The 23386-nt window shown below is 46.7% G+C and overlaps 1 protein-coding gene across 7 annotated transcripts in view; it reads left to right on the top strand.

Moving 5' to 3' along the window:
• ANK1 (ankyrin 1) overlaps positions 1-23386 on the top strand; it is a 167780-nt gene that overhangs the window by 69904 nt on the left and 74490 nt on the right. For all 7 annotated transcript variants that reach the window (XR_015750336.1, XM_087969895.1, XM_087969893.1 and 4 more), the window contains exons 2-5: positions 2170-2271; positions 13804-13902; positions 15382-15480; positions 21585-21683. Coding sequence is in view for 6 of the 7 variants with exons in the window: in XM_087969895.1 (XP_087826021.1) it covers positions 2170-2271; positions 13804-13902; positions 15382-15480; positions 21585-21683 (399 nt within the window). In the remaining variant the exon portion in view is untranslated. The remainder of the gene's footprint in view (positions 1-2169; positions 2272-13803; positions 13903-15381; positions 15481-21584; positions 21684-23386) is intronic.

The raw sequence follows: 23386 nt of genomic DNA, 5'->3' as shown, positions 1-23386 counted from the left end.
TGGATACTTCACGTTTCTGTACATTGATTAGGATGAGGTTCATTGTCAAGAAATGACTTTGCCGGAGAAACTTTGTGAAGATGTTCACAAGATGCAAGGGAAAACTGAAAGAAAGGAGGATGAAAATTCAACCGTTGCTGGGTTTCCTCTGAAGTGCGCATGGCCAGATGCACAAAAGGAATGTAGGAAGAAGCTGCAAACATTCAAACTTGGGCCGTGTAGCAATATTGACTTCAGAGTCTTCAGAACTGACATGACAGGTTCTCTGCTTTTTTTAAAAAGAGGTGTCTGCTGCAGTTTTACCAGCTTTTAAATGATTTCTTTGGAAAAACAATTTTGATAAACGGCTTTCAAATTTTGTCAGACTGTGGCTTGATTGATTGGCAGTCTAGATTTATTTATTTACTTACTTACTTGTGAGTGCCACCCACTCAGTCTCAGTGATTCTGGCTGGCTTACAAAAACATTTAAAAAAAAACATACGAACTATAAACGATAAGCACTCACAACCCTGGCAGCAACTATAAAATAAGCCACTTTATAGACCTCATCCCTCTCTGGATCACCCAGGCCTGTTGGCAAAAGCAGATCTTTAGAGACTTCTGAAAGGTTGACAAACCTGGTGGCAATCTATAAACTCTGCAGAAATCCACTCATGGAACAGAAGTTGCCTTCAGAAGTTGTGGGAGCTTCATCCCTGGAGGCTTTCAAGAAGAGACTGGACTGCCATCTGTCAGGAATGGTGTAGGGCAGGGGTCGCCAACCTTTTGCACCTCAGGGACCACCAAACTCATAATTTTAAATCCCAGGGATCTGGTTCTGTGGGTGTGGCCCAATTTGTGGGTGTGGCTTGGTGGTCATGTGACTGGCTGGGCATGGCTTTTATGTAAATATTATAAACATTTATATAAATATTGAATTTTTTATAAAACAGCAACTTTTACCCAAAATCAGGCAAAGCAGGCAGGCAGATTGAGTTGTTCACAGGATCATTCAGTGATCTAGCTATCTGCCATTGGCTAGCTCAGTCTGTCACATAAAATTTGCTTGCCGTGGGTCTGCACTGAATCTTCAGTCCTAAGGGAGGTTCGGCTGTGCTTAAAAGCAGAGCTGAAGATCTAAAGACTAGCTAGAAAGCAAGAAATCCAACCATTTCCTGCTTCCTAGCTAATCTAAATCTCCCGGCATAGCAGAACAGCTGATGGTCGGAAAAAGGAAAAATAGCAATTTAGCAGGCAAGGAGTGAGTGGGTGGGGAGGGTTCCCGCGGGCCATGTGGGCAGCTCAGCCTTGTGTTTCTGCACAGCCTGGATTAATTGCTTTGTAGGGGGGTTGATCTGGGGGTGAGATTTCTCTGCGGCCCACCAAAATTTTCTCACAGCCCACCAGTGGGCCCCTGGTTGGCGACCGCTGGTGTAGGGTGTCTGTAAATCTGTTTAGCCCCACCCACTTGAAAAGGAGATGGGATGCTAGAGGATTGTATTATCTCCAAGGCTACAATTTTATATCCTGGCGCTCACCACAGCTGGGCCGATTAGCATAGAAGCCAAAACCCACCCATCAGCCACAATAGGGCTTACCAAGATTGTAACAAATGTGTTGGAGGAAGGCACCAGGTGTGCTTAGGTAGGGCTGCAGATGGTGAGGAACAGCAGGCCTTGCTAAAAATAGCACCCCTTATCAGGTTCAGTGTCGAGTGATCCAGTGGCCTTGATGTGGAGCTCTCGCCTCACAGTCAGGAGGTTGTGAGTTCGATCCTAGGTAGAGGTGGACATTTCTCTCTCTGGCCACAATGAAGAATCCATCAGCTGAATAGAACTCCACATTGGCAACAGGAAAGGCATCCGGCCAGTAAACGCTCAATTCCATTCAGTTGTCCTGACTCCACCCCACAAGGGATTACGGGCTCACTATATGACAACAATCGGGGTCAATGTCATGGATGGTCCACTAGGAATATCCAAAGGAAACCCAAACAATAATTGTGCCCCCGGTGGGCTCAATTTTTCATGCAAGGGATTTATATTTCACACACACACACACACACACACACACACACACACACACACACACATGGACAGACTGAGGAACAATCAGTTAATTAAACCTTTGGGAGTCTTGGGTCTTACTTATTTAATCGTCTAACCGTTTCTTTCTTTTCCTCTCCCAGGCCGATGCTGCGACCAGCTTCCTCCGAGCGGCACGATCAGGGAACCTGGACAAAGCTCTAGACCATCTAAGGAATGGTGTGGATATTAATACCTGCAACCAGGTAGGTCTTCCGTTGTCTTGCATTGCTCTGGTCTGCTCTGAGTAGTGGAGATTTGCGTTTGGTCCTTCATGGAACTCAGAATTGCCTTTTGAACTCATCTAGCACATGTTGAGCCAGGATGCTAATAGCAGTAGCACTTAGACTTATATACAACGTGTTGTAGTGCTTTACCACACTTCCTAAGGGGTTTAGAGAATCAGCCTATTGCCTTCCCCCCAACAATCTGGGTCCTCATTTTACTAACCTCAGAAGGATGGAAGGTTGACTCAACCTTGTGCCTGGTGAGGATTGAACTGCTGGCATTTGGCAATTATATGCCACTTCACAGTTCTTTACAGCCTTCTCTAAGCGGTTTACAGAGTCCGCCTCTTGCCCCCAAAAATCTGGGTCCTCATTTTACCCACCACGGAAGGATGGAAGGCTGAGTCAACCTGGAGCCAGTCAGGATTGAACTGCTGGCAGTGGGCAGAAGTCATCCTGCAATCCTGCATTCTAACCACTTGCACCACCAGGGCTCACGATTGCAGGACTATAGAATAGTGCCCCCATTTGTAAAAGCTACAGCTTCCTCGTATTTTATCACGTGAGACATTTCGTCCCATACATTTTATTTTATTTATTGATTTATTTCCACTGGGTACCAGATAAAATCCTGTTTCTCAGAAACGCCCGAAGCTCCAATACAGAAGAATTTCGCTGAGCCTGGAGCGAGTGCTCGTTCCTTATTCTGTACAGTTAACAGCACGTTGGTCAACTTGTAGTTTTGGTGGAGGTTTAGGTTTGGGGACAAAGAGCAAAGAGCCCATCATGTCCTGCAAGTTGAGAACATGTTTTTTTTGTAGAGGGGTCCCACCCTGAAATGATATCAGGCTAATCATGAATCAAGAAGGGTGTGGTATCGCCAGCAAAGCCAGTACAAGTTACCATCCATTGCTTAATTTTTAATAGGATGGAGGAATTCAATTCCTTTGCCTCCACAAATTGGTCTTGTCCCCTTTGAAACCCTTTAATCTGGGCTCCATCACCTCCACCTCGGTGTGGTGTGGGCTTTTAAATCATGCAATTAAGCATTGCCGAAAGAACTGCAGAGAAAAGGAGAAACCAACTGGGAGAATAACGTAGAATAAGGACAGAGCCTGTGTCCTTGTAGTCCTTCTTTAGTATTCCCTGCCGGTGCTGCCCATAAGTGAGGCTGGAGGTGGGGGATGCCTTTGCCATCAGACAGTGACTCACCTTGCTCATCCCAAATGCAGAGAAGGAAACATTGGAGACACCAAGGAGTGGGTGGCCAGCCGAAGCAACTGCCTCTTTTATTCCCCTTCCTCTCCAACCCATTGAGACTCATCCAGCCTGCCTCTCTGAGCTGAAAGCAGGCAGCTTGGGATGAGAAGTAGCTGGAGCGGACAAGAACAGCCCACCTGTTCAGGTTTCATTGCACAGGAGGCTTCCCAGACCACCTATGCCTTGGGGGAGAACTGGGAACGCAGCAGTAGTGTCTCCTGGCTTGGTTTCCCCAAAGGTCCTTTTTCCAAGAGGCAACTGGACTTTCTTGGTTTTTTTTTCTTTTGAAGATGTTTGCATCCTTTTAGAGGGTCGTTGAGGCCACTTGGAGGTTTATCTGTGTCTTCAGGGTCACCTGAGTAGTGCAAATGGTTCCTGTAGCCTGCAATTTTCCCTCTGGGAATCCCTTCCTACTCCCACACCATTCAAAAGATGTTCATCCCAAATTGTATAGCTAAAAATCTGTAGAGATTCTCAGTCCTCCAGTTCATTGGATGGCTACAGGAACCAGGGTCACAGATAAACCCTCCAAGTGCCCTTAACAACCCTCTAAAAGGAGGCAAATGACCCGCTGTCTGCAAGGAACATGAATCCTTCTCTTCCCCGCCATCTTGTCAGAGCTGAAGAAGCTTCTTGGGTGAGAAGTGAAATGTCTTCCGAAGAAAAAAACAAGAAAGTCCAGTTACCTCCTGAAAAAGCAGTTTTGGGACAACCATGACCTGGATGACTGAGAACCCCTACAGACTACAGCTTGGTTTGTTTTCAACCCTCAGGATCAGCATAGTGGACCAAAAAGTTCCTTCTGGTTACTCTAAGCCAGTGTTTCCAACCATTGGTTAATTTCAGATGTGTGGACTTCAACTTCCATGACTGGAGAATTCTGGGAATTAATGTCCACACATCTGAAAATTTCCATGGCTGAGAAACTCGTCTCTAATTTTCCCAATTATGTCCCTTGCAGGGCTGCAGTTTTGCATCTGGGTTTGCATGTCTTGTACAATTGTAAACCTGGCTTAAGAAAACACTCTTGCAATGTTTATGTTTTGGCTACCAATGTATCCTAACTTGATTGATGATTATTGCAATATTCGGTATGGCAAAACATCAATCAAGTTAGGATACCTTGGTAGCCAGCTGTGGCATCCATCATATGTAACTAGAATAATAAAATATATTTCCTAAATTCCTAGGACATACCAAGAATGCCATACATTGGCTTAATGTGTGGGCCTTGAATCACTGAATAAGCTAAGATAATTGTGGACTTCCAACATCTTTATGAGTTTAGTCTGTTTTGGTCAAGTCCAGGGATCTCCAGACTGGACAGTTTTAAGACTTGTTGGACTTCAACTCCCAGAATTCTTCAGCCAGTCATGCTGGCTGGGGAATCCTGAAAGTTGAAGTCCACAAGTCTTAAAATCATCTAGTTTGGAGATTCCTGGTCTAGGTAGTATGCTGTGACAATCCAACCTGACTTAGAAAGGGCTCTTTCAAGTGCTATGCTTCCTCAGTTCTGGAATATATATATGTTATGTCTTACCTGTACCAACGAGGTGAGAAGTCCAAATTTCCAAGTGAAAACAAACAAGCAAGCAAGTCCAGTAATTTCAGGGTTAAATCCCTTAAGCCGATAAGGTTCTTGGAAGTCTCACACAAGCTGTTTGCCAAGTCCGACAATAAAGCAGGAACATAAATCACAAGCCGTCACCGCACACAGGATACTTGAAGCTTCTCTCACTAAATTAACACGTTGTCCCGAACAAGTTCTCAGAGCGAACACACCCACTTTTATTCCCTGTGGGGTGTGTCAGTCCCTCATCTCAGTCTCTGATTCATCCTTTCTTTCTGCATTGCAACTCACACTTTTTCCTGTGCCGTTGCCTCGCATCAAGCCAGCATTCCTCAGCTTGATCTTCAGTCAGAGACTCTGATACACTCTCCTGGTTATCTGCCGACACCTGAGGCACAATCAGGGAGGAAGGTCTTGCCAACAAGGGAAGTCCTGGGGAGGAAGGCAACTCCAAATCCTCTAACAAAGCAGGCTCAAACCTCAGAGCCAAATCCTCCTCTTCCTCATTGTCCAAGTCCTCGACCTCTGACAAAGCAGGCTCAAACCTCCGAGCCACAACATATATATATATATCTCAGAACTATGGAATGATATTTCCTGCAGGAGATGGACCAACTGAGGTCTAAATGGAGTCTGATGTGTGAGCATTTCCTAGCAAAAGTTTAGAGAGCCACAGCTCAAGCTGCCAACTCTCTGTAGGCTTCAGGGATGCTTCTTCTCACCGGAAGAGACCAAGTCTGCTTTGGCCTGTTTTGGCCGCTCTTCAAAAGGTTGCAGAGTTGCTCGGCCACTTTTTAATCAAATTTGGTCAACCTAATCTGCGGATTTTTGCAAATGTGGCACGAGAGGGAGAAGCTACCTTCACTTGAAGCTTGGCCTGAGTCTTTGCTTATCGGATGGTACCCATTGCCCCTCCGTGGTGTGCAGAACCATTCTCTAGCTGCATTCAAAAACCTGGATACTGAAGTAAGCCCCTTTTCTGGATTTATACAATAGCAATAGCACTTAGACTTATATACCGCTGTTACAGCCATCGCTAAGCGGATTACAGAGTCAGCCCCTTGCTTCCAACCATCTGGGTCCTCATTTTACCCACCTCGGAAGGACGGAAGGCTGAGTCAACCTTGAGCCGGTCAGGATCGAACTGCTGACAGTAGGCAGAGTCAGTCTGCAATACTGCATTCTAACCACTATGCCACCATGACTCTATACCACTTCACAGTGTTTTCACAGCCCTCTCTAAGCGGTTTACAGAGTCAGCCTCTTGCCCCCCCAACAATCTGGGTCCTCATTTTACCCACCTCGGAAAGATGGAGGGCTGAGTCAAAATGAGCCTGCTGAGATTCGAACTGCCAAATTGCAGCCAGCTGGCAGTCAGCAGAAGTAGCCTGCAGTACTGCACTCTCACCACTGCGCCACCGCAGCTCAATACAATGTACCATAAACTAACAAAATGGGATGGGCTCCTAATGTTTTAGTAAGCAACAACAACAACAGCAACAACAAAACAAGTAGGAGTTATTCCTGACCCACTTAGGGATGCTGCATAAATGCAAATACTGGGTCTTTCATTGACCCAAATAAACATGTTGTGGGAATGGAAGCCTTACTTAAGACCCCGTTTCCCGATCCTTGGAGACGCACCCGCTTCCGGTGCTCACTGTGGTGAGAGAGACAAGGAGGCATTTCACACCTCCGAGGTGTCATTAATCTTCTCAATCTGCAGATAGCAAAGGATGCCATTCCCCTTGACCTTTGCGTGAGGGCCTTGGTCTGTGTCTTGTTGTTGTAGTGCACACTCTGAGCTGTTGCTGATTGCCTGCCTTGCTTTCAGAGAGCAGAATCTGCATCTAACCAATAAAACAATGATGCCAAGAAGATTTGAGGACTGGCCCAAGTCCACAAATCTTTCCTCCTATGGAGAACACTGGCCAAATGACCAGATACTTGAACCAAAGATGCATCCCTCCATATTACTCCTTAACCCGAGGTGTAGAGGTTCTCCGTGTATCTTAGACTTATCCTGCCCCCCCCCAATAGCACGGGAAAATTATGTATCTCAGAGTCGGCTAGCTGTCAGGATTCCAGCAGTTACCCCCATTTAAAGCATGAGTCTCGAGCCAAACTTCCAAAACTTCCAAAGGATTTATTGGGAGCTAACATGCCAGCACTGCCTGGGTGTAGTCAACTCTGAGACACATAATTCACTGTCACCCTTGACCCTGGTTTTCCGCCCACCCACTGGGTATATCATAATTCATATTCTCCAATGAGACATAGCCATAGCCCAGAGTCATCAATCATGTTCTCCAGCTGGAATTTTGCATGGCAAAAATTTCAGTCACCTAGTTACTATCTTTGAAAAACTATTTATGGAATGCACTTTTGCTTTCCAAGCTGCCAAGCTGCTCTTTCAAACCCCTTTCCCCCTTCCCTTTCTGTTCCCAACAATTCTAAAAAGACCATAGAAATATTTTATGAGTTGACACAGACTAGATAAAGGTGATTTCCTTCCCTTCCCTGCACACCTGTGAAGGGAGTTTAAAGGAGAACCAGTTGGGAGGGGCGTTTGTCAGGAACAAGCATTGGGCTTATCTAATGTTGGTTGCTGTTATCTGAGTTCCTGGCATCCTCCCAACTGGTTTGATTTACTTTTGGAATTCCTTATCTTGCCCTGGCGGATTTATTACCTTATCTTGCTTTTGTTGGATTTATAGTCTAAAGATTTCTGTTTACATCATTTTGGATTGGAATATCTACAGCCAAAGGCTGTTGCAGGTTCCTGGGAGAGTTTTTCTCCAGACCAGAAGGTAACCGGGACATTGGGCGCAAAGTTGGAACTAAATAAAGGGACCGCTACTTATTACCTGGCTGGGTTGCCTTTGTGCCACGCCCCAGGTTATCACACATGCAATGAAAGATTGAGAGAACCAGGTGTGTCTAACTCTAGTGAAGAAAAGGATTAGGGTAGACGTGATAGCAGGCTTGCACTACATGAGAGGCTGCCACAAAGATGACGGGGACAACCTATCATCCAAAGCACCTGAAGGCAGGACAAGGAGCAATGGATGGAACTCATCAAGCAAAGAACCAACCTAGAACTAAGGAGAAATTTCCTGACAGTGAAGGACAATTAATCAGTGGAACAACTTGCCTCCAGAAGTTGTGGGTGTTCCATAAACTGGAGCTTGCCAAGAAGAGGCTGGATAGCCATTTGTCTGGAATGGTTTAGGGACTTTCTGGTTGTCTAACCCTGCTCAGCTTGGTGGCATTCTCGCCTAGAGGAACTGATCTAACTTCCTAGATGTTTTGAGGCATGAACGTACTGTGTATGGTTGTGGTTTGGGCCTGTTTATCTGCAGAGGGAGCAGTGCGGAAAGAGCCTCTTCTCTAGCTTGCAAAGCAAGCCCGGCTGGAGGCAGCTGCCATTTATGCATAATTGGGGAAGCTTTTCATTAAAGTGAAGCAGAAGCAGAGAAGCTTGCTTTCAGATGGGTCCAGCAAGCGAGGGAGGGAGGGAAGGAGGGAGAGAGACACAGACAGACAGACAAACAGAGAGAGACAGAGACAGAGACACACACAGAGAGAGACAGAGATAGAGATAGAGACAGAGAGAGAGAGAAACAGAGAGAGACAGAGAGTAACAGAGAGAGACAGAGAGTAACAGAGAGAGACAGAGACAAAGACACACACAGAGAGAGACAGAGATAGAAAGAGAGAGAGAGAGAAACAGAGAGAGACAGAAACACACAGAGAGAGAAAGACAGAGAAACAGAGAGAGACAGAGAGAGATAGAGATAGAGACAGAGAGAGAACAGAGAATCAGAGAGAGAGAGAGAAACAGAGAGAGACACAGAGAGACACACACAGAGAGAGAGACAGAGAGAGAGAGACACACACACACACACAGAGAGAAACAGAGAATCAGAGACACAGAGAGAGAGAGAGTAACACACACACACACACACACACACAGAGAGAGAGACAGACACACACAGAGACAGAGACACAGAGAGAGAAACAGAGAGAGAGAGACAGAGACAGAGATAGAGATAGAGACAGAGACACACAGAGAATCAGAGAGACAGAGAGAGAGAAACAGAGAGAGACAGAGAGTAACAGAGAGAGAGACAGAGAGAGACACACACACACACAGAGACCGAGACAGAGAGAGACAGAGACACAGAGAGAGATAGAGACAGAGAAACAGAGACAGAGAGAGACAGAGAGAGTAACAGAGAGAGAGACACACACACAGAAAAAGACAGACAGAGACACACAGAGAGACACAGAGACAGATAGAGACAGAGAGAGAGAGACAGAGAGAATCAGAAGACAGAGAGAGAGACAGAGTGAGACAGAGAGAGACAGAGACAGAGAGAGATAGAGAGATAGAGAGACAGAGAAAGAGAGAGAGAGAGAGAGACCTTGTGGGAACGGTTGATGCAATACCTTCTGGAGGTATTTCCTTCTCTACGGGGATCAGAGGGGAACTGTCATTCAAAACCATCATGATCTCACATTATAGTTGGAAGGAGGGTGGGGGGAAAGGAGGGTGGGGCATTGGCAGCACTGTCATCCTATCTGCTGTAAATTGTCTGAATGGCAAAGGAGGGAAAAGCCAAAAAATTAGTCTGGAGAGTGTCCCCCTGGACGGGAGAAAAGAGATGTGAAGGAAGAATAACCACTGTGGACATTTTGCTTTGGAAAAAGGATTTTCAGCGCTTGGTGCAAAAATGTAAACATCAGTGTGTGTTGAAAGAGGAGAAAAGCCACTGGCTGTAGGCCAACAGTGGAAGTTTTTGCTGAAAATACTTGCGTTCCACTGCCTTTTTCACTTTCTAATTTCTCAGAAGCAGCCCAGAGCCAATTCGTAATTTAATGCATTAATATGGGCCCTAAAATGCAAAGAAAGCCAAGCTTACTTCCAAGTCCTTCTTCCAAGCCGACCTATCAAAGAATGCAACCTTCTCCTCCATTCGTTCATGTGTTGTCCATTCATTGTTTTAAAATTTCATATTGTGTGCCTTTCTATGTTGAGTTCTGGGGCAGGAAAAAAAATAAATCAAAGCAGTTGCTACAGAGGGAAGATGCAGGGCTGCTAAGCCGCCATTCCTTTGTGGTATTGAAAATTCATGGGATATAAAGGAGCAAATTGTAACGGTGGCTGGATCTCTTCCGAGTGGCTTAAGAAGCTGGAAGGTGGGATGGAGAGAGAAAGTCCTGCCAATGACCAACCAGCCTCCCCCAGGTTTTTCAGACCTCTAGCATCTCAAAGAAGTAATCATTGTGATTTGAGATGCCCTGAAGCTGGCCTGGAAGTTAATCAGTTCAGCTGATTAGTAAGGCCAGCGCCGTGAGATCAACCAGCATGGAAACAGCAAGAAGGCAACACGCGTAGAAGTAGAATGTTAGATTATGTACTTAATGTGACATGGGGTTGACTGCTCACCAATCCTGGGAAATCCTCAAGCGTGTTTTGTGACGACCTCATTACCTTTGCATGGTCAATTCTTCCCATCGTTGTCTCGTTCGATTGCACCTTTTGTCTTGTCTACTCTGGGGCATGTCACCCTTGTGGTCAAGGTCCAACCTCATGCGTCCTGTATGCAATGAAAGTGGGATGCATGTGGTCAGACCTAGACCACAAGGCCAGTGGCCTCCACCCTGCCATCTGACCATCATTGCCATCTGCATCAAACCTTGATTCCATCCTCATCACTGCCAGAGAAACCAGCGGCGGGCATCACTCATCTGCCGTGGGAGGCTTTAGAGGTCGGACGGTTTCGCGGAAAAATGAAAACCTGGATTGCTGAAGGATTTTTCTTCTGCCTAATGAAATGGAAATAAAATGCATGTGTATTTGTAAAAGGGAGGGTGTGGGATTCAACCGGTGTAACAACCGGTTTGGTGCATGCGCGCGCATGGTGTGTTTGAAACCAGCTCTAAAACTTACCTTCTCCTGCAGCCCCGGTGAGTAAGCGGCAATCCGCTCTGCCCTGCCTATCAGCTGGGCTTCAAATGAAAGAAATATAGGACAGATGAGCGCAGGGGGCAGGTGGACGGGACCAACTGATCACCGGACCTATCGATGATCTCAAACCAGTCCGTACTGGCTGCATCCCACCCTGGTTCCCAATAATAGACCCATAGGAAGCAAAACTCTGAGGCAGCTACTGTAGATTAGGGTTGTGGGAGCTTCATCACTGGAGGCTTTCAAGAAGAGATTGTCAGAAAGGGCGTAGGGTCTCCTGTTCGGGTGGAAGGTTGGACTAGATGTCCTACAAAACAGTGATGCATTTCAAATATTGCCCCCCCCCAACTGGTCATAAATCAGTGGCGTGGTGGCCAAGAAGTGGAGCTCTTGCCTCACAATCAGGAGGCTGTGAGTTCAATCCTAGGTAGCGGCAGGTATTTCTCTGGGCAGGATGAGAATATATCTGCTGAACAAAACTCCACACTGGCAACAGGAAGGGCATCTGGCCATTAAAACACTCTAGCTTCATTCAGTTGCCCACACTCCGCCCCGCGTGGAATTATGGGGTCATTAAAAGATGATGAACTGGTCATAAATCAGGGACTACCTGTATTATGATGTACAGTTATGATTATTATGATTTATAACCAGTGTTTGAGGCACCATTTCTTGGAGGACCAGTTGCAGGCGAATAAGAAGATGCCTTTCCACTTGAGTTGTCCTTGAAGGCATCTCATTAACATTTCTTGTTCACAGTGCGTGTAGAATACCGGATTAGTTAAGTCTACCATGAGAATTACATTTTCAGCAGAATCGAGATCTAAAACACAGAGTTATGGGCCTCTGGTGTTAGAATCGAGCAGCACACGGAATCGATTAAAAAAAAAACCTGACTTCTTCAGAAGTGGAAGAAAAGCAAGGCAGATGGAAAATACCAACCTTTGAAGGTGGGGTACATTATCAAGATGGATGGTTGGGCTAGAGCAGGGGTCTCCAAATATGGCAGCATGGTGGACTTCGGTTCCCAGAATTCCCCAGCTAGCATGGTTGAAGTCCACAAAGTCTTAAAGATGTCAACTTTGGAGACTTCCCCCACTGGGCTTAGAGGACTTCCCCAACCAGGTGTTCTCTAGTTATGTCTCCCCACTCTCCTAGAAGACATCAAGTTGAGAAGACCATGACAAGGCGAGTCAGACTTAGCAGAAATACCACAAGTAGGTTGGGTTGGCCTAAGTAACAGATGGACAGAGTTGGAAGGGATCTTGTAGGTCATCTAGTCCAACTCCCACCCAAGCAGGAGACCCCACACCGTTTCTGACAGTCCAGTCTCTTCTTGAAAGCCTCCAGTAATGAAGCTCCCACAACTTCCGAAGGCAACTTCTGTTCCGTTGGTGGATTGTTCTAACTGCCAGAAAATTCCTCCTTATTTCCAGGTTGACTCTCTCCTTGATCAGTTTCCATCCATTGTTCCATGTCTGGCCTTTGGGGGCTTTGGAAAATAGCTTGACCCTCCTCCTCCTTCTCCTCCTCCTCCTCCTCCTATTCCTCCTCCTCCTCCTCCTCTCTGTGGCAGCCCCTCCAATATTGGAAGATGCTCTCCTGTTTCCCCTGGTCCTTCTCGTCCCTAGACTCGCCAGGCCCAGTTCCTGCAACCATTCATTGTATGTTTCAGCCTCCAGTCCCCTCCTCATCCTGGTTGCTCTTCTCTGCACTTTTTCTAGAGTCTCAACATCTTTTTTTATAGTATGGTGACCAAAACTGGATGCAGTGCTCTAGGTGTGGTCAAGTAATTGAAAAGTATTCAGGTTTACGGTTCTTTCGGCACGAGGAGAAGTTAACCCGTGCACGGATGGGTGGGAGGTTGACTGCGATTTTTCTTGGTGTAAGTCTGTGAATGTTTAGTGCATGTGTATGATGTGACCCAAAGGATATAAAAATGGACCAGGGCTTATGTGTCACTTGTGACCCCCTCCCCCAATCTGGATTTTTTTTTTTAGACACCCCCACTTTTGCCAGTGCCGCTGTTGAAAATGCAAAATGTAACTCTTGCAAAATACGTGACAGTGGGACGTTCGTGCGCATTGCAGGAATATAGTAGCACATTTTTTTTAAAAAAATTCTCCCTCTGCTCCCTGCTAATTTGGGGACTGAAATGATCAATGCTCCTGGGTTTGCCCAACGGACAGAATACAAGAATGAAATAACTTTGGGTTGATAAACATGCTACTTCTCCCAAACAGGAGTTACAACGTTGTCCCAATTTAGCATGTTGTGTGAATGTGGCCTTTCTCTCTTTCTCTTTCTTGTCTCACACACAGGCTGTGTTTGCACAACAGGTTTACCCAGACTTAGCAGCTGCATGTGTACAGTAAGCTAAGCTTAGTTTTAACCTTGGCTTTGTGTGAGTGTGACGGTTCTGTGTTGCAATACGACATCAGTGTTTTGTGCAAACCCAGCCTGTTTAGTTAGTTTACGGTTTTAGTGTATTGCATGATTTCAGAAAATAGTTTAATCCAATAACTCAGTCTAGCGTGCTGTGTTAAATGCAACCACTGTGATTTTTTGTTTTTTGTTTTGTTTTGTTTTTCCTTCAACCCCCTCCCCACCTCACAAACCCGTTTATCCCTGTCTGGGCTGAATCTGTTGCATTGCACCGTGAGCTAACACATCAGCCATAGTTTAACACCCTTTCTTCTTTTTCCAGAATGGGTTGAATGCCTTACATCTGGCCTCTAAGGAGGGGCATGTAAAAATGGTGGCTGAGCTATTGCACAAAGAAATTGTGCTGGAAACAACAACCAAGGTAAGAGCTCCAGAGGAGGAGGGACAAAGATTCATTGGCTTGGATTGATTAGGAATATTTCAATGCAAAGAGTTTGTTCCAAAACCAAACTGCTAGAATTCTCCTCAGTGATCATGCTGGCAGGGGAATTCAAGGCAGGTATTAGAATAGAATAGAATTCTTTATTGGTCAAGTTTGATTGGACACACAAGGAATTTGTCTTGGTGCAAATGCTCTCAGTGTCCATAAAAGAAAAGTTACATTCATCAAGAGTCAAGAATCATTAGGTACAACGCTTAATAATAGTCATAGAGTACAATAAGAGTAGAATAGAATAGATAGAATAGAAGAGAAGAGAAGAGAAGAGAAGAGAAGAGAAGAGAAGAGAAGAGAAGAGAAGAGAAGAGGAATATAGAATAGAATAGAATAGAATAGGATAGGATAGAATAGGATAGAATAGAATAGGAATATAGAATAGGATAGACTAGAATAGAAGAATAGAATAGGAAAATAGAATAAGAATAAGAATAAGAATAGAATAGAATAGAATAGAATAGAATAGAATAGGAGTAAAGTAGAGTAGAACAGAACAGAACAGGAGTAGAATTCTTTATTGGCCAAGTGTGATTGGACACACAAGGAATTTCCCTTGGTGCAAATGCTCTCAGTGTGTCCATAAAAAAAAAAATACATTCGTCAAGAGTCAAGAATCATCAGGTACAACAATTAATTATAGTCATAGGGTACAATAAGCCATCAAATCATACTAGGAAGCAGTCCATATAAATCGTAAGGATACAAGTGACAACGTTACATTTTAATTCATTTATTTATTTTAACTCGTTTATCACTCTGGGAAGAAAACAGAATATGCCTTCACCTCTGAACATTCTCAAACAAATTAGCACAATGTCCTCGCCATAAAGGAAAATAGTGATTCTATTATGATTGTGGCTGGGCAAAAACAACAACAACACACCATATTATTTACTATCCTCTTGACTTTTAATAAATGCATATTAGTCTGGGCTTCACACTACTTCTCAAAGTTTGCAGAATTGCAGTTACTGTGGGATATTGTGGTGATGTTCACTGCCCAGAGTCAATAGGTTTGAGATGGGGGACTATAGAAATTGAATCAATCAATCAATCAATCATCTTGGAGGTGTCCAAACTGGCTATAGGTCTTTCCCAGGAGTTTCTCTAAAAAAAAATAATCTCCAAAACTCTTTGAAGGAAGTGATGTTGATGAAACTAGGGTACGATTACTCATAATTGTAGTTACATTCAAGAGCTGAATTCATGCAACAACATGCCAATCTAGGCTAAACACAGAGTTGTGAGAACGAACTTTTCAGTACCAAATTACAGTCACTGTTCTTGATTCATCAGATTCATTGCTATTTTTTGCTTTTTTTTTTTTAAAGGTTCTCTTCTAGGCTGGATTATATATCTATATATATATTTACCTTCCTTCCTTGCTTTTTTTTTTTACCCCAGAAAGGGAACACGGCTTTACATATTGCTGCTTTGGCCGGGCAAGATGATGTCGTGCGGGAGCTGGTGAACTTTGGGGCAAATGTCAATGCACAATCACAGGTAAGGATCCCCAACAAGCAGACACTGTCAGGTGAGCCTCCTCAGATACCTTTTGGAAAGTTGTGGTGCCACCACGGAGAAGGGCAGTTAAAGGAAGTAAAGAGATGATGACCAGCCAACACCTACATTTGCAGAGACGAAGGACAATCAGATAAAGCAGTGAGTTCGAAGGCTTGTCTTCACAAGAACACCAAACCATGAATTAGCTATCCCCATTACACTGGCCACACCCAGATCCCAGGTATACAGATATACGGTTGGAAGGGACCTTGTAGGCCATCTAGTCCAACCCTCCGCCCAAGCAGGAAATCCTACGCCATTTCTGACAGATGGCAGTTCAGTGTCTTCTTGAAAGCCTCCAGGGATGAAGCTCCCACAACTTCCAAAGGCAACTTCTGTTCCATGGGTTGATTGTTCTCCCTGTCAGAAAATTCCTCCTTATTTCCAGATTGAATCTCTCTCCTTGTTCAGTTTCCATCCATTATTCCTTGTCTGGCCTTCGAACGTGCTTTGGAGAATAGCCTGACCCCCTTCCTCCTCTCTGTGGCAGCCCTCAAATGTTGGAAGATGCTCTCCTGTCTCCCCTGGTCCTTCTCTTTACTAGACTAGCCAGGCCTAGTTCCTGCAACTGTTCATCCTATGTTTGAGCCTCCAGTCCCCTCATCATCCTGGTTGCTCTTCTCTGCACTCTTTCTAGAGTCTCAACGTCTTTTTTATAGTGTGGTGACCAAAACTGGATGCAGTACTCCAGGTGTGGTCTTACGAAGGTCAAGTGTCCAAATTTGGATCCTGTGACCCCAAGGGTGCTGCGTGAAAACAGGTCCCAAGTCCCTGTTTTTTCAGTGCCCCTTGTAACTTGGAATAGTCACTAAACGAGTGGGCGTAAGATCGACGACTCCCTGCAGTATCTTCCATGGACCGAAAGGACGGATAGCTTGCACACCCTGACGTAAATCTCTGAGTAGGTTTAGTTTTGCAAGTGGCTCAGTGGTTTAAGACGCTGAGCTTGTCAATCAGAAAGGTTGGCAGTCCGGCGGTTCGAATCCCCAGCGTCGCGTAACCGAGTGAGCTCCCGTTCCTTGTCCCAGCTTCTGCCAACCTAGCAGTTCGAAAGCACATTAAAAAAAATGCAAGTAGAAAAATAGGGACCCCTTTGGTGGGAAGGGAACAGCGTTCTGTGCGCATTCGAAGGTGTGTAGTCCTGACAGCCACATGACTACGGAGACGTCTTCGGACAGCGCTGGCTCTTCGGCTTTGTAACGGAGATGAGCAGCGCCCCCTAGAGCTGGAAATGATTAGCCCGGATGTGTGAGGGGAACCTTTGCCTTTTACTTGACCTGCTCTTTTGCTCGGAGTTTCTATTCTCACTGGATCTGGAAGATGCCTCTGACCAGCATCTTCCTTGGATCTCGTTGAGCTTTTGAGGAGCGCCGGCTGTTCTCTGCCAACCTTGCCAACTTCGCTTGCTTTCTGCCAACCAGCCAACCAGAAGAGCTGGAGACAACTGTCAAAAAAAGCTCTCCGCGTGTCTCTTAGATGGACAAGGGGAGAAAAATCAGCCAATCTGTTGGGCCGGCAGCAGCAGCAGCAGCATCAGGATGGAGAATGTTCCTCAGCACCCCCTGCTGGTTCCCAGGCCGCACAGCCTGAGCACACAAAAACCCTGTCTGGGCTCCTGCATTTTTGGGGGTTATATAAGTTGCTATCCGAAGGTCAGATAAAATAATTGGGGAGAGGGAACGAAAAGGAGGTGGCTGGGAGAGAGAGCTGGTGGGGGGGAAAAATGCAGAACGACAGGCTCGGGGTGGCAGCCAGAAACTGGCGCTCTCTCTTTTGAGAGGCAGTTGGATGTTGGTCGTTCTGGCCGAGATCAGCAAGCGAATGTCCTCCCCCTCCTACCCTCCTCCCAGCAATCTTTCCCATCCTGGTTGCGAGTCACACTTGTGACTCATCTTCCCAAAAAAGGAGTGCAAGAGGGTTTTTGCAATTTGGCTGCAAAACAACAACAACAACAAAAAGCATGAAATTCCCCTCTCGATTTCCAGCTCTTAAAACAAACACATACCACCTCTGCATAAGCTGGTGATAATATATATCTATATATCTATATCTAATCTATATCTATATCTATATCTATATCTATATCTATATCTATATCTATATCTATATCTATATCTATATCTATATCTATCTATCTATCTATCTATCTATCTATCTATCTATCTATCTATCTATCTATCTATCTATCTATCTATATATATATATATTTGTTGCTAAGCGGATGAGTAAACAGTGATTCCAGGCACCTGATTTCATCATCTGATAGAACTCTTGTTTTTATTGTTGCTGGGTTGTTTTTTTTTTTTTTTTTTTTTGCATTTAGAGCTTCTGGAGTTCCTTTCCTTTGAGTCCCCTCCCTCCTTCCTGGCTCTGCGGGATCAGAGCGGAGATTGAAATGTGTGGGATGTTTTACCAGAAGCCCTGTTTAAATTTTAAAATTTCTGCAGTGATGGCCAATTGAAGGGAAAGCTAAATAAACCTACCAAAACATTGTAGAGATTCTCCATCATCCAGGCCAAGGGGCTTTTGTTCAGGAGGCAACTGGACTTTTTGTTTTTGTTTTCTTTTGAAGATGTTTGTGGGAGCGCCATCCCTGGAGACTTTCAAGAAGAGATTGGACTCCCATCTGTCAGAAATGGTGTAGGGTTTCCTGCTTGGGCAGGGGGTTGGACTAGATGACCTACAAGGTCCCTTCCAACTCTGATTATCTGTTATCTGCTTCTCATCCAAGAAGCTTCCTCGGCTCTGACTGGATGGTGGGGAAGGGAAGGATTCATATTCCTTGCAGACATCTGGTCATTTGCATCCTTTTAGAGGGTCGTCGAGGCAACTTGGAGGTTTATCTGTGACCCTGGTTCCTGTAGTTTGAATGGTGTGGGAGTAGGAATGGATTCCCAGAGGAAAAATTGCAGACTACAGCAACATTGGCACTACTCAGGTGACCCTGAGGACACAGATAAACCTCCAAGTGGCCTCAATGACCCTCTGAAAGAATGCAAATGACCAGATGTCTGCAAGGAATATAAATCCTTCCGTTCCCCACCATCCAGTCAGAGCTGAAGAAGCTTCTTGGAAGAAAAGCAAAATGTCTTCAAAGAAAAAACAAGAAAGTTTAATTGTCTTTTGAAAAAGCACCTTTGGGACTACTAAAACTTTTCTCCAGTCCTATTCAGGCCTTCTAACATAGACTCATAGGATTGGAAGAGACCTTGGAGTTCTTCTAGTCCAAGCAACAGGAACAATTATGGGGCTAGAGCAGGGGTGGGCAAACTTTTTGGCTCGGGGGCCGCATTGACTTTTAAAATTTGACAGACGGGCCGGGTCAGCACAAGATTTTTTGGGAATCGCCCCCCCCTTCCCCCCCTCTTCTCCTCCTTCCCCTCCCCTCGGAGGCCCCCTGAGTCAGGAGTTGCTACCACCGGCGTGGCTCCGCGCGGCTCCAGTCCCGCGTTGCCTCGGGAAGGGAAAGGCAAAAAGAAAGAGCCACGGTGGTGCTTTGCAACGGGAGCAGCGGCACCAGAGGCTCAGGCTCAGCGGCTCCTGGTTTTGCCTTTTCCTTCCCAAGGCAATGTGGGACTGGAGCCGCATGGAGCTGCGCCGGCGGTAGCAACTCCTGACAGCCCCAGCCAGACACCTGAGCGGAGCCGGGCGAAACTGCCTGTTGCTGCTGCCGGAGCACCGCCGGGTCGCCTCCTCCAAGCAGCCCGCCCGCCGGGCTTCCCTCTGCCGCGCGGCTCGGGGCCAGGCGCGAGTGCCCGCGAGTTAAAAGGAAGCCGAAAGTTGCTGGGAAGTTGCTCGGGTGCTGGGAGCAGGCTTTTAAAGTGCCGCCCGAGCAAAGTTTAAGCAGCCCGCCCGCCCGCCGGGTGGAACCCTTCCTGCTCCTCGGCGGGAAGACGCTCCAGCCTGGAAACTTTGCCTTTGCAAAGTTTAAGCCTGGAAGTCCCGGAAACCCAAGCAACTTCCCAGCAACTTTGGCTTCCTTTTAACTCGCAGGCGCTTGTGCCTGGCGGAGGGGAAGCCCGGAGCCTCCTCCAAGCAGTCCGCCCACCCGCCCGCCGGGCTTCCCTCTCCGCGTGGCTCGGGGCCAGGCGCAAGCGCCCGCGAGTTAAAAGGAAGCCGAAAGTTGCTGGGAAGTTGCTCGGGTGCTGGGAGCAGGCTTTAAAGTGCCGCCGAGCAAAGTTTAAGCCTGGAAGCCCGGAAATCCGAGCAACTTCCCAGCAACTTTCGACTTCTTTTAACTCGCGCTGGCGCTCGCGCCGCCCGAGCCGCACAGCAGCCCGCTCCAAGCAGCCCACCCCGCCCACCGGGCGGAACCCTTCCCGCTCCTTGGCGGGAAGACGCTCCAGCCTGCAAACTTTGCCTTTGCAAAGCCCTGGAAGCCCGGAAAACTGAGCAACTTCCCAGCAACTTTCGGCTTCGTTTTAACTCCCGAGCGCGCGCCTCGCCCGAGCCACATGGCGGAGGGAAGCCCGGAGCGCCGCCGGTCGCCTCCTCCAAGCAGCCCGCCTGCCCGCCGGGCTTCCTCTCCGTCGTGCGGCTCGGGGCCAGGCGCAGCGCCCGCGAGTTAAAACGAAGCGGAAAGTTGCTGGGAAGTTGCTCGGGTGCTGGGAGCAGGCTTTTAAAGTGCCGCCCGAGCAGGACCGCCGAGCCAGGAAACGGGGCACCAAGGCAGGGCAAGGCTCCACCAGCAGCGGCCTAGCTTTAGGTGGCTCCAAGCAGCCCGCCCCGCCCGCCAGGTGGAACCCTTCCCGCTCCTCCTGTCCAGTCTCTTCTTTGAAAGCCTGCAAGCTTTGCCTTTGCAAAGTTTAAGCCTGGAAGCCCCAGAAAAAAAAGGGGGGATCGGCGGGGACTCACCTTCGGAGAGGTCGCACTCGAAGGTGATTTCGAACTCCCAGCCGAGGCCTTTGCAAATTTCTTTTCTTTCCTACCCCTAGATCGCTCCGCACTGTTTTGCAGCTTTGGGGCCACGCGGCACAGGGCAATACGAGCGATTTTTTTTCAGGGGCGGGCCAGATTGGACAGACCAATGGCAGCGATTTTTTTTCAGGGGCGGGCCGCATCGGACAGACCAACGGGCCGGATGTGGCCCGCGGGCCGTAGTTTGCCCACCCCTGGGCTAGAGGCTAAAACATATGAAGAACAATTGCAGACAATTGAACAATTGTCTATTATATCTAGTCTAGAGAAAAGAAGGACTAGGGGAGACATGATAGCAGTATTCCCATATTTGAGGGGCTCCTACAAAGACAAGGGGTTCCAACAGTTGCAGGAATGCGTGTTAGTTTAATGAAAAGAACCAGGGGTGTCAGGATAGCAGTGTTCCAATATTTGAGGGGATGACACGAAGAAGAGTAGGGTCAACTTATTTTCCAAAGCACCCGAAGGCCGGACAAGAAACAATGGATGGAAAGGAACCAAGGAGAGAAGCAACCTACAGCTAAGGAGAAATTTCCTGAGAGTTAGGACAATCAACCCATGGAATGGCTTGCCCTCAGAAGTTGTGGGCGCTCCACCCCCAAAAAGAGATGGGACAGCCATTTGTCTAAAATGGCATAGGGCCTTCTGCTTGAGTGGGAGGGGTCAGACTTGAAGATCTCAAAGATCCCTTCCAACTCTGTTATCCTATGATTCTAACTTGTCTCAACCTTATTCCATCTTGGACAATGATTGTCCAGTCTCTTCTTTGAAAGCCTCCAGTGATGAAGCTCCCACAACTTCCGAAGGCAACTTCTGTTCCATGGGTTGATTGATCTCACTGTCACAAAAATTCCTCCTTATTTCCAAGTTGAATCTCTCCGTGTTCAGTTTCCATCCATTGTTCCTTGTCTGGCCTTCAAGGGCTTTGGAAAACAGCTTGACCCCCTTCCTGCTCTCTGTGGCAGCCTCTCAAATATTGGAAGACGGCTATCCTGTCTCCCCTGGTCCTTCTCTTCCCTAGACTAGCCAGGCCTGGTTCCTGCAATTTCTCAGTGCCTCTCCTCATCTGTGTTGGTTGTGCTATTTGTGTGGTGTTTGAGGTCCCACAGCTGGTTCTCTCTTTGCAGAAAGGCTTCACGCCCCTGTATATGGCCGCCCAAGAGAATCACCTGGAAGTTGTCAAGTTCTTGCTGGAAAATGGTGCTAACCAAAACGTAGCCACAGAGGTGAGTATCTCCCACAAAGAATTCACAGACAGTTGGCAGTTTGAGAAAAGAACAAATTCGGATGAGCAACCTTGACAGAATTCCCTTGAATGCCATTGCTGTCCAACGTGAATGCGATATGTGTGTGTGTGTGTGTGTGTGTGTGTGTGTGTGTGTATGTATACACGATTCGAGCCCACTCACTTCTTGTTTCTTTCTGCCATATGTTGTTTACCTTGTGGCTACTAGAAGCTGATTATTAGCAGGGGAATTTTTTCTGACACTACCCGGTGTTTCTCTGCTCTTTCACACACACACACACACACGCACTTCAGATGTGGGAAAAGGAATCGGGCAAGCCCAGGGTCAGGTGCCTACTTTGCCGCCAAGGAATATGGCAAGGAGCCTAAAAATAAGGCAGCTCTTCGCAGCAAGAGGCTGCCACTGTGTTGCTTGGAGGCCATAGGAAGTCACACGGCGATGCTGGGGAGGAAAAGAACTGGAGATTTTGGAGAGTTAACGCACCCTCTTCTTATTCAGTGATCGGGTTCCATTGCAACAACTGGCCATTAAGTGAAATGAGAGAGAAAGAGAGTGGGTGGGAGAGAGGGAGAGGGAGAGAGAGGGAGAGAGAGGGGGGGAAAAGGAGGGATGGAAGGAGAAAGAAAGAGAGTGAGAGGGAGAGTGAAGGAGAGAGAAGGAGGGAGAGAACGGGAGAGAGGAAGAGAGGGAAGGGAAGGGAGAGAGAGAGGGAGAGCAGGAGAGAGAGGGAGAGGGAAGAAGAGGGAGGAAGGGAGAGAGGGAGAGGGAGAAAGAATGAGTGAGAGTGAGAGAGAGAGAGAGAAAGTGAGGGAGAGAGAAAGAGGGAAAGAAAGGGAGAGAGAGGGGAGAGATAGAAAAGACACTGCCAAGATAGGGTGTTCTGTGCTTAACTTTTTTCTTTTTCCTTCTTTGGCCACCTTGCAGGGCAGAAAGACAGCTTAAACTCTTCCTGAGATGCTTTTCTCTGCAGCTTCTAAAAAGCACTAATTGCTCTGTGACCTTAATTAGTTGGTTAGGACTGTCCCGTCAGCTGGCGCCTCTGCCTGAAACTGACCAGAGCTTAATCACTTTCACAATGAAGACTATGTTGTCGGGTGTATTGGCCAAAAAATGATTATAATTTTTTTGGTTATCATTTATTACCGTCATATTTGAGAATACAGTCACTAACTGAGTTCGCTATACGAGAAGGGGCTGTAGGTTTATCCTCAAAGGCTTCCAGCTCAGATTTTTAATCCTTGTTTCCGTATTTTGGCCCCAAGAATCATATTAGTAAATATTGGGTTTAAATCATTCTTCCTATCTTTCTACTTATAAGTTTTTGTCCAATGAAAACATCAGCTAGACAGATGAAGGGTGAGGAAAACACACAGTTCCCCTCACTCTATTCCTATCTTTGCATAACGTGTCTAAATTTTTGTCTCCAAAATTATGGTGCTTTGGCCATAATTGTTTTTTTTTTGTAAATAAGGGCTGAGGGGCGCAGGATGATCCCTCTTGCCTTCTAGGGATTTCTGGAAATAGATGTTAAATCAGTGAGTCTCTTGAAATGGTTGGTATTGTGGTTTGCCAGCAGCCCGTGCAGACGGCAGTGGAATCAGACAGTGGGGAAGAATGGGGACCAGTCCAGGAGTCTTGGGAGGACTTGGACGAGGGTCCTGCATCCAATGCAGAGATGAGGC

This window comes from Notechis scutatus, chromosome 7 (genome assembly GCF_049901735.1).
Source record: "Notechis scutatus isolate UNSWTSFEM ecotype Mainland chromosome 7, rNotScu1.2, whole genome shotgun sequence".
Classification (NCBI taxonomy): Eukaryota; Metazoa; Chordata; class Lepidosauria; order Squamata; family Elapidae; genus Notechis; species Notechis scutatus.
Note: the sequence above shows the minus strand (reverse complement) of the source record. Positions and strands in the feature narration are given on the sequence as shown.